The sequence below is a fragment of the Lampetra planeri genome, chromosome 76 (assembly GCF_965212315.1).
Source record: "Lampetra planeri chromosome 76, kcLamPlan1.2.h2, whole genome shotgun sequence".
NCBI classification, from domain to species: Eukaryota; Metazoa; Chordata; class Hyperoartia; order Petromyzontiformes; family Petromyzontidae; genus Lampetra; species Lampetra planeri.
The window spans coordinates 909,979-923,997 of NC_136181.1; the positions used below are offsets into that span (position 1 = coordinate 909,979).

A 14,019-nucleotide genomic window follows, 5' to 3' on the forward strand; every position below is an offset into this window, starting at 1 on the left:
GGGGCGGCGCGGGGTGCGGGGTTGGGCACGCGTTGTGGACACGGTGTGGACGCGCGCGCCGGGAGTGACAGATGACGGGGCGGCGCGGCGTGGGTGGTGAGGCACGCTGAGATGTGGGAAAACAGGATCGTAGCCAGCGCCCAGTGATTGGTCGAATAGGATGGGTGCTCGCAGCGACGTCCGCAGGTATTATAAAGGAGGACGCGCGAGAGCACTCGGGGAGAAGTTACCCAGTTGAAGACCAGAAGACGGAGCTGAAGACCTAGTGCCCCGAGACCCCTAGTCCCGCCGTCCTTGTGGGGACCGGGGCCCTGTGTGGCTCGGAGGCGAGACTGTGGGACCCAGGGTCCGACGCCCACGTGGGTCGGGCTGGGGACCCACAGTCAAGACGGACACCCCGGGCAGGGAGTGTCCCGAGTAGCTCAGAGGCGTTAGTCGCCGAGTAGCTAAGTGGGTGTTGGTCACCCGAGTAGCTCAGTGGGCGTTAGTCGCCAGGGTAGCTAAGTGGATGTTTGTCACCCGAGATACTAAGTGGGTGGTTGTCACCCGAGATACTAAGTGGGTGTTTGTCACCCGAGATACAAAGTAGGTGTTAGTCACCTGTGAACGAGTTTGGTAAAATAAAGAGTGTGTTACCCGTGGAGTCGTCTCCCGCCGAGTTACTACATTACATATGCATAAAGTCGCTTTACTATTGTAGTAATTCAATCACACCTGAAAATACTCGCCGGACGTTATGAACGCGGCGTGCATGATGACGCGGAGAGGCAGGAAGTAAAAATCAAAGCCGTCTGATTGGTTACTTAATGGACCTGAACTGAAACGGGATTGGTTAAGAGGCAGGGAATGAAGAAGATTGGAGCGAGAAATACAAAATGAAGGATGTTATTGACAACATGGACGGTTGAAATCCGTTAAGAAAAGTGGGAAGGCGATTGGCTAGAGGGAAAATGGAAGGTCGAGGAACCTTCGGGAAAGGGGGACTTGAAGGATACATAAAAGGGGAAGTGAGGGAGTTTGGGACGCTTGGTGTTAAGGGGGTCTTTGAAGACCTGCGTTTGCCTAGTCCTGGAAAAAATAAAGACTCTTAATGTTGAAGACTGCTGTGTCGGGTGTCTACACTTTTATGGCCTTATCCTATCTTAAAAAATATAAATGTATCAAACTGTTTCTCAAAACTTGTAGACAAACAAACAACACCACCCAGCATGAGAGATAACCACCCTTTCACCATGCAACCCCTTCCTCCCCAAACACGTCATTAAGTGTCCCTTTACGATGTAAAACGTCCTTCCTGTCATCACAATCCATGATTTTTTGCTCTTTTTCCGTGATATGAAGGTCCTCCCAACTTTATTAGCAGAGCTGGGTAACGAAGCCACTCGAGCTATGTACTGTTAAATCGTCTATATTGACAAACTCATTCATTTATAACTGCTTTTTATGTTTAGTTTGTTGTCTTTTACCCCCACAACCTCCGGTTAGCATGCTTGGCTATGTACAGCTCCAAAGAGGCTCTACATGAATCTTGATTTCAAGCTTTCATGGCTGCAGGAATCCATACTCTTTGGTTCTTTCAGTAAAGTCACGTAGGTAAAAAAAAATTATAATATATCACGACGTTTCGATCGCAACACAAGCGGTCGTCATCAGGCGGAAAAAAATAATCCAGCAGTGGAACTGCTGAACCAGTGAGAGAGCTGTTACAACAAGGTTATATATGTGGCGATGGGCAAGCAAGCGGGGCCTGAGCTGAAGGTACTCCACTCCATCCTATCGTTTTTACCATCAACTCACCTCCCGACAAACTGGCCCGATTTCTGGCTAAGACCCTGCTTCAATTCACGGGCAAGATCACCTCAGCAGTACTTAATTCAGCTCACTTGGTTTCTATAATCAAGGACATTTCACTGTCTCCAGATGATTTTCTTGTCAGCTTCGATGTAGTCTCTCTGGTCACCAAGGTACCTGTACCTGACACCATAGCAATCATTGAAGACTTAGTCCAACAGGGACTGAATCCTGATGTACCAACTTTGATGAGGTACTGCCTTACCAACACTTACTTCATCTGGAATGGTATATTTTATAAACAGAATGAAGGTACCCCTCTATGGGTTCTCCCTTATCACCAGTGGTCGTGAATGTTTTCATGGAGAAATTTGATGCCATCCTGACATCCACCCTACGTCCTTCCCCTTGGAAGAGATACTTAGATGACACTTTCATCATCTGGCCACATGGCCAGCCAGCACTGAACCAGTTTTTCAACCATATCAATTCCATACACCCATCCATAAAATTCACCATGGAAGTGCAAAATGATGGCCAGCTACCATTCCTGGATGTTTTGATCGAGAAGAGGCCTAATGGCTCGTTGGGACATTCCATCTACAGGAAAGCCACCCACATGGATTCATATCTAAAGCCTCACTCCCACCACTATCCGGCCCAGAATAACTCCCTCATCAAAACACTACACCATAGGGCCCGCTGCATCTCCGACCAGCACCACCTAGCCAGTGAACTGGAGCACGTACACCAAAGCCCTCAAGATGAATGGATACTCAGACCACACAATCCACAAAGCTGTAGCCCCAACCATGGGGAAACAACCATCTGAGGACCCAATCAAAACCATCACCTTGCCATACATAGCAGGTGTTACCAAAAAGATTTCCAAAATCTTAAACAAATGCAAGATCCAGGTCCAATTAAATACAGTACACAAAATCCGTGATTTGATCCCATCTGTGAAGGATGTAATTCCTGACATGCAATACCCTGGTGTCTACAAACTAAGTTGTGTCTGCGGTAGCAGTTACATTGGAGAAATGAAACGACATGTCTCAGACCGTGTTCGTGAACACAAGGCAGATTTGAAACACGGCAGAACCAATACCTCTGCAGTGGCTGATCATTGTTATAACGCAGTGGGCTCGCACGAAATTGTTTTTACCGAGATCAAGGTACTCTGCAAACATTCGGGCTACCATCAAAGATTTGTCCATGAAGCCATCCAGATATATAAACACAGAGACAATTTCAACCGAGAAGATGGGTATAAGCTGAGCAATCATTGGAAGGACGTCATTAACCAAGCAAAGTCGTAACTTACTGTGGTGCTTCCATTCTTCCCTGCAGTTTGGCTGTTATCTCCGACTCTCTGAGTTGCATTGCCCTGTTAGGTGCATCTGCGTTAACGGGCTGGGGTCTCACTAACATGGCCACCTCTGCTCCCTTAGCCTCGATGTATCGATGGTTCTGGCTGTGATGGGCTTTGTGTCTCACTGGCGCGACCACCGTTGCGATGGTTCTCTTACATGGATGCGCTTGCTTCACAGAGTAGTTGGCAGTGCCGCAGCTTGTGTTACACATAGAAATGACATTAACTTACTAATCCCCCTAATCTCCCTGCCTAATCTCTCAATCAACAGTGCTAATCTCCCATTACTACTGCTGTTGTGCACATATGTGGGGATGATACTCTTATGCAGCAACGGAAGCTCATTTCATGCTAATCTCTCTCCCCAATCTCTCTCTCCCTAATCTCCCCCATTAACACAACTGAAGTGCTTGCGTCCGGGGATGGAATTCCTTTCCAGCTCAGACCCCGCTTGCGTGCCTATCGTCACATATATCACCTTGTTGTAACAGCTCTCTCACTGGTTCAGCAGTTCCACTGCTGGATTATTTTTTTCCGCCTGAGGACGACCGCTTGTGTTGCGATTGAAACGTCGTGATATATTATTTTTGTTTCATTTTTACCGAAAGAACCAAAGAGTAAGGTTCTACATGCACAATAAACATGTATCATTTCTCTCTTCTACACGTGAGCTCATAAGGCCTCACAACGATAATAATTTCAACTTTTTTACGAATTGCACAGAGATCCTCAGAGCCACGAGGTGTCACAAGACGAGTTATAAGGCAGCCACGTGAGCAGCCGGCACTAAGCTCTGTGGCCCTCTACATATGAAGGTGTTATTGGACAATTAACGAGTGTTTACATGTGACCGGAAAACTGAGCACTAAAAGAAGATACACAAGCATACGAGGGGGAAGCACCCTATCCCATACAGGTGGAACAGGTAAAGACCACGGTTTTGCTGTGCCGCAGGTTGTAGGTCACATCATTGAGATATCATTTGTGACCAGGTTGCTTCTGAAAATAGATCAGTGGGCATTACTTGGTTAAAGTTTTAACTTTGTTGCTGTACTGCCATCTCTTGGTGAGCGAGGGTACTGTACCTCATGCACGTCCGTGGGAAGGGAGTTTTGCAACATCCATGCGGTAATCCACCAACCGTCGCATTATACATCGCTGGCTTAGAGGTGTGCACCACCACAACACAGCTAGTTGCACCTTCCATGGCAGAGCCGCGATATAAGAAGCCCGGATTGTCAATGCGGGCCTCTGGACTTGCTGTTTCCCACACACCTGGTAAAGGGCCGTATTATCCAATAGGCCCACAATAGGCACTGTGCCTGGGGCCTACTCACTCACCAGGCCACCCACTCTCTCACTCATTCACCCACTCACTCGCCGACTCACTCCCTCGCCTATTCACTCACCCAGCCACCCACTTTCTCACTAATTCACCCACTCATGTATCCACTCACTGCCCAAACACTCACCCACCCACCAAGGCCGTATTATTCAATAGGCCACAATAGGCAATGCCTAGGGCCACAAAAACTAAAGGCATACGAGAAAAATTACCGTGTTTTTGTGTGATAAAACAAATGTAACCAAGATATCTTCTTGAATAAATAAATGTATTTATATAGCAAGGATAGGCACAGTGTATATCCAAAGAAGCAGAGTCATGTCGATCGTTTTTTTCAAAGGTGAGCGAAAAATTAACACCGGGGATGAAACTTTTGAATTTTTTTTTAGAAATAAATGTCATTGCAAAATTAGCAAATAACATATACAAATGGTGTTTTTCGCACAATCTTATTCTCAATAATGAAAGAATAGTGCAAGGGTAGTAACATGGGCAGCAGTACGAACTGTAGAGAGTTGTCACTGAAGGCCATATGAAACAGAATTGCCTCGGGCCTAACAGAACCTTCATCCGGCCTTGACCTGATATGCATGTCCTTATGTTAATTTTTCTAATTCAATCCTTCCTAGGATAAGCACATGTTGTCCTAAGAAGGATTGATTCAGAATACATGTATATTATGAAAGATATCGTCTTCTTTGGTGTACGGGGAAACGATTATGACTTAAAGTCCAATTCTAGATTTGAAGCTTTCGTGACTGCAAGGATTCATATTCTTAGGTTTGTTTCGGTAAAGTCACGTAGGTAAAAAATTTAAATTCATGAAAGTAAAATAAAAATAAAATAAAAATCACGAAGTTTCAGAGGCAACGCAAGCTTCCGTCTTCAGGTGGAACCGTCACAGCATGATAGCTGTATCAAGTGAGAGAAATTCCAAGAACACAGTATTTGTATATATACTGGTTGAGGGTGGGAGGAGCCAAGGTAGGCCCTGAATATTATTTTGTGAAGTTCGGTGCAGCTGAAGCACGCTGTTAGGAATGAGCCTTTGTTGTGTAAACTAGGTGCGGATGATGTAAAGGTGCGTGTAAAAGGGACTGAGCCTTTTTGTTATGTAGAGATGATGCGGCTAAAATCCCTGCCAGGAAATGAGTCTTTGTTGTGTAGAATGGTTGACTGAGCCTATTATTATGTAGAGGTGGTGCGGCTTAAATCGCTGTCAGGAAATGAGTCTTTGTTGTGTAGAATGGTTGACTGAGCCTATTATTATGTAGAGGTGGTGCGGCTTAAATCGCTGCCAGGAGATGAGTCTTTGTTGTGTAGAATGGTTGACTGAGCCTATTATTATGTAGGGGTGGTGCGGCTGAAATCGCTGCCAGGAATGCTCCAAATATGTGTAGTTAAATCTGTTTTGCATGGTTAATAACATCTTTCCAATGATTACTAAGTTTGTACCCATCATCACGGTTGAAATTATGTCTGTGTTTGTATATTTGGATGGCCTCGTGTACAAACCTTTGATGGTAGCCAGGGGGCTTGCAGAGCACCTTAGTCTCGGAAAAGACAATTTCATGAGAGCCCACAGCAATGTAGCAATGATCGGCAACGGCGGAAGAATCAGTTTTGTCGTGTTTCAGATCTGACTTGTGCTCGCGGACACGATCAGAGATATGACGTTTCGTTTCTCCAATGTAGCAATCACCACAACTGCAACTCAGTTTGTAGACTCCAGGGTATTGTAAGTCAGGAATGACATCTTTCACAGATGGAATTAGATCACGTATTTTATGTACTGTACTGAATCGGACTTGAATCTTATGTTTGTTTAGAATTTTGGAGATCCTTTTGGTCACGCCTGCTATGTATGGTAACGTGATAGTTTTGATCGGAGTTTCATGTGGCTGTTTCTGTATGGTGGGAGAAACAGCTTGGCGGATGGTGCGGTCAGAGTATCCGTTCATCCTGAGGGCCCGATGTACATGTCTTAATTCACTGGCCAGGTGGTGTTGGTCAGAAATGCCATGAGCTCTGTGGTATAGCGTTTTGATGAGATAATTCTTTTGAGATGGGTGGTGGTGGGAATCGGGTTTCAAGTAGGAATCTGTGTGGGTGGCTTTCCTGTAGACAGAATGTCCCAAGGATCCGTCAGGTCTCCTCTCAAACAGAATATCTAAGAATGGCAGTTTACCATCTTTCTCCACTTCCATGGTGAATCTGATGGATGGGTGTCTGGAATTGATGTGGTCCAAGAAGTGGTTCAATGCTGGGAGGCCATGTGGCCAAATGACGAAAGTGTCATCCACATACCTCTTCCACAGGGAAGGACGCAGGGTGGATGTCTGGATGGCGTCTGATTCAAACTTTTCCATGAACATGTTGGCTATCACTGGTGACAAGGGGGAGCCCATAGGGGTACCCTCATTCTGTTTGTAGAAGGTCCCATCCCAGGTAAAATAAGTGTTGGTGAGGCAATGCCTAACCAGCGCAGGTACATCCGAATTCAATCCATGTTGGACCAAGTCCTAAATTATTGTTAGGTTGTCAGGTACTGGGACCTTGGATATCAACAAGACCGTTATTAATCAGAGTAACATCCCAATTTCTGACAATCTGAAAACGGTACTAGCCAGAGGACTAAATTTCGCTGTCACCCCTAAATATATACCAGTAGAGGATGTGATTTCTCAGATTGATGTAGCCCTCAGAGGCATAGGACACATCCATGTGGATGTAGCAAGAGCTGAAATAGCCACTATTCTTAAGAATGCTAAGAAACCCACTAGTAAAATTTGCAAAAACAAACGCTCTGAACTCGCGGACCTAAAAAAGAGAGATGATATTGTCATCCTCTCAGCAGACAAGGGCAATGCCACGGTCATCATGGATAAAGATTCATACAACAAAATCCTGGACCTACTTAATGATGGGAGTTACTCCAAAATCAAAAACGATCCTACTAACAGCCTAACGACAAAAACTAACAAAATCATCACGAGTTCGACTTCCCTAATCGAACCATCCAAACGTCCCTCTCTAAAACCATCGGCGGCAAGACCTCCCAGACTCTATGGTCTTCCCAAGATCCATAAAGAAGGAACCCGCTACGACCGATCGTGTCGACGATCAACTCTCCTACGTACAAACTGGCCCGGTTTCTATCAGATACTCTGCCTCCCTTCACAGGCAAGACTTCTTCGGCAGTACTCAATTCAACCCAATTAGTCTCTATGGTAAAGGACATGGTACTATCTCCTGATGATATCCTCGTCAGTTTTGATGTAGTATCTCTGTTTATCAAGGTCCCAGTACCTGACACCCTAACAATAATTGAGGATTTGGTCCAACATGGATTTAATTCGGATGTACCTGCGCTGGTTAGGCATTGCCTCACCAACACTTATTTTACCTGGAATGGCACCTTCTACAAACAGAATGAGGGTACCCCTATGGGCTCCCCCTTGTCACCAGTGATAGCCAACATGTTCATGGAAAAGTTTGAATCAGACGCCATCCAGACATCCACCCTGCGTCCTTCCCTGTGGAAGAGGTATGTGGATGACACTTTCGTCATTTGGCCACATGGCCTCCCAGCATTGAACCACTTCTTGGACCACATCAATTCCAGACACCCATCCATCCGATTCACCATGGAAGTGGAGAAAGATGGTAAACTGCCATTCTTAGATATTCTGTTTGAGAGGAGACCTGACGGATCCTTGGGACATTCTGTCTACAGGAAAGCCACCCACAAAGATTCCTACTTGAAACCCGATTCCCACCACCACCCATCTCAAAAGAATTCTCTCATCAAAACGCTATACAACAGAGCTCATGGCATTTCTGACCAACACCACCTGGCCAGTGAATTAAGACATGTACATCGGGCCCTCAGGATGAACGGATACTCTGACCGTACCATCCGCCAAGCTGTTTCTCCCACCATACAGAAACAGCCACATGAAACTCCGATCAAAACTATCACGTTACCATACATAGCAGGCGTGACCAAAAAGATCTCCAAAATTCTAAACAAACATAAGATTCAAGTCCGATTCAGTACAGTACATAAAATCCGTGATCTAATTCCATCTGTGAAAGATGTCATTCCTGACTTACAATACCCTGGAGTCTACAAACTGAGTTGCAGTTGTGGTGATTGCTACATTGGAGAAACGAAACGTCATATCTCTGATCGTGTCCGCGAGCACAAGTCAGATCTGAAACACGGCAAAACTGATTCTTCCGCCGTTGCCGATCATTGCTACAACGCTGTGGGCTCTCATGAAATTGTCTTTTCCGAGACTAAGGTGCTCTGCAAGCCTCCTGGCTACCATCAAAGGTTTGTACACGAGGCCATCCAAATATACAAACACAGACATAATTTCAACCGTGATGATGGGTACAAACTTAGTAATCATTGGAAAGATGTTATTAACCATGCAAAAAAGATTTAACTACACATATTTGGAGCATTCCTGACAGCGATTTCAGCCGCACCACCCCTACATAATAATAGGCTCAGTCAACCATTCTACACAACAAAGACTCATCTCCTGGCAGCGATTTAAGCCGCAACACCTCTACATAATAATAGGCTCAGTCAACCATTCTACACAACAAAGACTCATTTCCTGGCAGGGATTTCAGCCGCATCATCTCTACATAACAAAAAGGCTCAGTCCTTTTTACACGCACCTTTACATCATCCGCACCTAGTTTACACAACAAAGGCTCATTCCTAACAGCGTGCTTCAGCTGCACCGAACTTCACAAAATAATATTCAGGGCCTACCTTGGCTCCTCCCACCCTCAACCAGTATATATACAAATACTGTGTTCTTGGAATTTCTCTCACTTGATACAGCTATCGTGCTGTGACGGTTCCACCTGAAGACGGAAGCTTGCGTTGCCTCCGAAACGTCGTGATTTTTATTTTATTTTACTTTTATTATAAATTAAATTTTTTACCTACATGACTTTACCGAAAAAAAACCTAAGAATATTAAAGTCCAATGTCTTGTGGCTGTGAAAATGCGCCTTTTGCTTTGCTTTCTCAATTATAGAATGTAACGGATTTAACTTACCGATATCAGTGACGAAAGTTACAACTTTATAACTTATATTGTCAGTGTCTTCAATGTCGAACTCCTCCGTTTTACTGCAGTTTTCAATAAACATTTTCAGGGTGTCTTTGTCCTCTGGTCCTGCGAAGCCACTGAGCAGAATCCGCCGTGGGTCCAGAGATTCCTCTCTTGGCTTTGCAGATGTGATGATGAACTCAGAACACACCACTTCAGTACCCTTGATGATGTGCTTCTGCTTTAGTACCCGCTCAGCCACTAATAAACACAAAGTTGTAATGTTGACATCACATTGAGCATCGGCATGGCAATGTTAACATCGGTAAACCAAATTGGCAGATTTATATATAATAATAACCTATATTTTATGAAGTGCTTTTCATTTTGTGTCCAGGTATCCCTCTATTTATGAAAGGGATGCGTTCTTTAAAAACACACAGGGAAAACGATAGCATAGTGGCTGATGGCTGACTATGCAGACACACACCCAGCAGGAACACCGTGACTCTATAGTGGCCGATGGCTGACTACCCAGACTCTCAGGTGGTGTTTTCTCGTTTGATGATCTCTCGGTGCGTGGTACCATAATTAAAATTAGTTAGCGCGCAAATTCGCGATTTCGTTCATCAGAAAGTGTCCGCAATTTGTCAATTGCCTTGATGCAAAATTTTGTGAAACCGAACATTCGTAAGTCGAGGGATATCTGTATAGTGTTAATTCCAGTGAATCGAACTGATTCGTTTTTTAGGGTGCAGGTCAGATGCACCAAAACGGTTTTTAACTGGTTACAGTTTAATAGGCAAACATTGGTTTTGAAGGTTAAATGTACACTTACGAACTACTTGCACAAGTCGATGGCATTCAAGTAACTGCTAATAAATTGCATTAAATAATCATAATAATAGCCTGGTTGTGTACCAGAACAGTGTACTGGGTAGAGTTTGAGGACTATAGTATGTATGTTGAACTTCTTTCGCACCCTACTTAGTCAACTGTGCTAATCAGAGGTGCGGGTTGATATTTCAACTTAACAAAAAAATTATAGTTATATATGGTGTTTGTCTATTAATTGTGATGTCTTAAATACTGTATGTTATCGTGTAGTTGTAATGGTAAGGTTAGTAAGACTGAGTTAGTCTGTGCTGTTGTCCATTTGTCTGGGTGAAAGTATGGCTTGGGTGAGCCCAGTCTTGGCCAGATGGCTCAAACTTAACAGAGAACAGGCTTACATTACAGGATATAATATAGGCTCCACAGAAGGTCTTTGTTTTGATAGACATTGCAAAAATAGAACGTGATAAGCAAGAAACACAGAAATAAAACACTTCCTAGAATTTTTCAAGTATACTGAAATTACTAATTGAATGGTTGTATATAGTCGACTGTAAATCATACTGTCGTGACATAGGACGTCACTACTGTATCGGCCCGTACGAGGGCTAGGGGCCCCAGGGGGAGCCTGGGGGTCGCGTGGTGGAAGATCCGGACCTTCCCGGAGGTTCGGGAAGGGAGGCGTGGGCTGGGCGGAGCCGGCCACGCCGGAGCGGTTATAAGCGGGGTGTGAACGCGGAGCGGGGCTGTTGAACCCCGAAGTGAAGACGACATCATCGGTCCTCAAGTTCTGGGTCGTCGTCCGTGACCAGGCAGCCCGTTGCCTGCCTTGGTCATGCTGTATAGTGTTCTAGAGTGTTAGTGAGTTAAGGAAGGTGGTCACCACTTTATGTGCAGTGTTATATTACTTACCGTTCTAATAAATAGTGTTGCCTCCGAGCTGTGTGTGTGCACCTTATTCGAACCCACTAGAATACTCCTGGTAAACCCCTTAATATTCAAATGTTCTGTTAAATATCGCACATTTTTGCACTTAGCCCTAAGGTTATCGTTCTACGTGTGTGTATCTATGCGAGTACTGTATTATTATTATTATTATGGGGAGCGGTAATGTGGTGGCTAACGCCAGTGGCGGTTACCTGAACCGGTCATGGGCCTCCTCCTCTAGGTCGACTCAGCCTCGAATGAGTACCTGGTGCGATGTGTAGTAAACATCACCACTGGGGAGACAAAGGCGGCCGGGCGTGGTGCCGGGCACCCACCACCTAGTGTGCCACAGTGCCGACCTTCATGGATGCTATTCGCTAACAGCACTTGCCCCAACAATATGTTAAGGCTATATGGGGTTTTGTCGTTGCACTGTATTTATGTTTATATCCCGCGTCCTAGTGAGTGTGACCCTATCACTCTGATCCTTGTATACACGTATGTGGGACTTCTTTCGCACCGTATGTAGCCAGCCGTGCCAACTGACTGAATGTAGACTTCACGCTGCACTGTCACCCAGTGACTGACAAACCGTGCTCAATGTGCCATGGAACATCATTGGCTCAGGGATTTGAATATATTTACCATCCAAGTCGCAAGCATCACTATGTATTTAAAACGGGTTTAGACCGTTCACTACATCCTTTTTGGACGGTTTTATTCTAGACCCCCAAATGGCAGTATATATTTCTTTATTAACCTGTTTTGGGGTTTTTCATTCTATAAAAATAGTGGTTGAAACTTGGTTATTAGCTCTGGTTTTCAGTTAGATTCAATTGTTGATTTATAACGTTACTGTGATATATATAGCTATCTTTCACAATGATAATAATTGCATAGCATAGCATGTATTTAATAATTTATATTACCACTAATTTTTATTGGAATGGGATAGACATGTTTTTGCGATGGTCAGATTTGCAGCATTTACACAGATGTCCTATCATTGCCAAATGTTATACCGGTTTAGCCAATAAATTGGAGCGCTGCTCAAACTGACTAAAAGGGATCATCCATGTGACAAATCAAGATAAAGTAAGCTAGACTGATAAAAATATGAAAAATAAGAATAGGTGTTTTACTCTTTCTGGAAAAAAACAGGAGGTGTTAAGATGTTCAAACACCAAATATACAGATTTTGCAAGGAATCATTTACTGCATTCACCATACGTACTTGTGGTGAACATGCAAACAAGCTCTGATAATATATGCATTGTCTTTGAAAACGATTGGCCTACACCAAAGACAGCCTTTCTTTATGGCCTAGTCTCACTACCAGTGCCAGACCAGAGAACGCCAAAAGGCGAACAGTAGAAAGACAATGCAAAAAATGTATCCCATGATAAAGCTGCTCAACCCGAGCTATAAATGCTCTGATACTTGCATTGTCTTTGTACTGATCGCCTTGACATGAACTAATAAAAGTAAACAATATTAGAATATTGAAATTAGTATATCATCGAATGTGCAGGATGTGTTTCAATTACCTGCTGGGTCTGCAAAGGTAATCACCCAATATTTCTTCTCCTCCTCGACCGTTGCGATGTCTCCTCCACCAGACCTCCTCTCACTTTCAAAATACATCGACACGAACTCCGTGTCCGCGTTTTCCATCTTTTCCACTTTGATTGTGGAAAATGGTTCTGAAACACACGAAAAAACATCGCTCATAAAAAAGCCCAACAAGCTCTAACTTGAGCTCATTTACAGCAAGAATGGCGATTGCTATTGGTGGCCCACTGCAGGCAACACACATTTTCAGCAATAATGTATCTGGCTTTGTAAGAATAAGAATTACATTTATAACTCGCCAGATTTTGCATACAAGTCAACAACTCAGAGACGCAGAGCCAAGCTCAGGGCTGCTCAAAAGCCTGGCCCACACATATATAGGAGGCCTTTACATGTTTATTTAAAGTAGTCAGTGCATTTAATGCTGCGGATGTGCAAATGGATAGAGGGTAGAGAGTTCCACACCGAGGGGGTGACAGCAGTGAACCGACGTGAGGCTGTAACATTGTATAGTGTAGTCGTGTATAGTAGTGTATAGTGTATGTATAGTAGTGTAATAAAGGACTCTTTTTCATATGATGATCTCCGTTGTCCTTTATTGGGTTCGTAGAATATCGTTACCACGGCGTCCTCGCTCAGGCCCGCGTCTCTCCCGACGATCACCCCACAGCCACACTGCTGCTCCGTCTCTCCCGACGATCACTCCACAGCCACTCTGCTGCTCCGATATGCAGTCTCCATGCTGCTCCGCCTTGCAGCCACACCGCTGCTCCGTCTCTCCAGCTTCACTGCTGCCCCGTATACAGCTGGCCTCCCACAGCCCGCCAGCTCTCTGCATCTGACACCAATGGCTGACGGTGTCGACGTCTCCCACCGCGTGGCAACTGCGCCACTCTCCCCGTACTGCCCAGCGTGGCCTCCTCCTGTTTCACTCCTTCCCAACTCCTCGATCCCCTTCCGGTTCTCTCTCTAAATCCTCTCCCCCACGTGACTCTAACTTCTCCCTCTTCTCACGTGACCCAGACTCCGCCCCCCTCAATCCTTGCTCTCATTACAGTAGTATCGTGTATAGTGTAGTGTATAGTAGTGTAGTATAT

General features: G+C 44.7%; 1 protein-coding gene across 3 annotated transcripts in view; it reads right to left on the reverse strand.

Annotated features, from left to right (window-relative positions):
• Positions 1-14,019, reverse strand: part of LOC144737983 (protein mono-ADP-ribosyltransferase PARP14-like) — a 124,663-nt gene that overhangs the window by 76,335 nt on the left and 34,309 nt on the right. For all 3 annotated transcript variants that reach the window (XM_078620904.1, XM_078620903.1, XM_078620905.1), the window contains 2 exons: positions 12,898-13,053; positions 9,596-9,850 (listed from right to left, as the gene is read on the reverse strand). In XM_078620904.1, the coding sequence (XP_078477030.1) occupies positions 9,596-9,850; positions 12,898-13,053 (411 nt within the window). The remainder of the gene's footprint in view (positions 1-9,595; positions 9,851-12,897; positions 13,054-14,019) is intronic.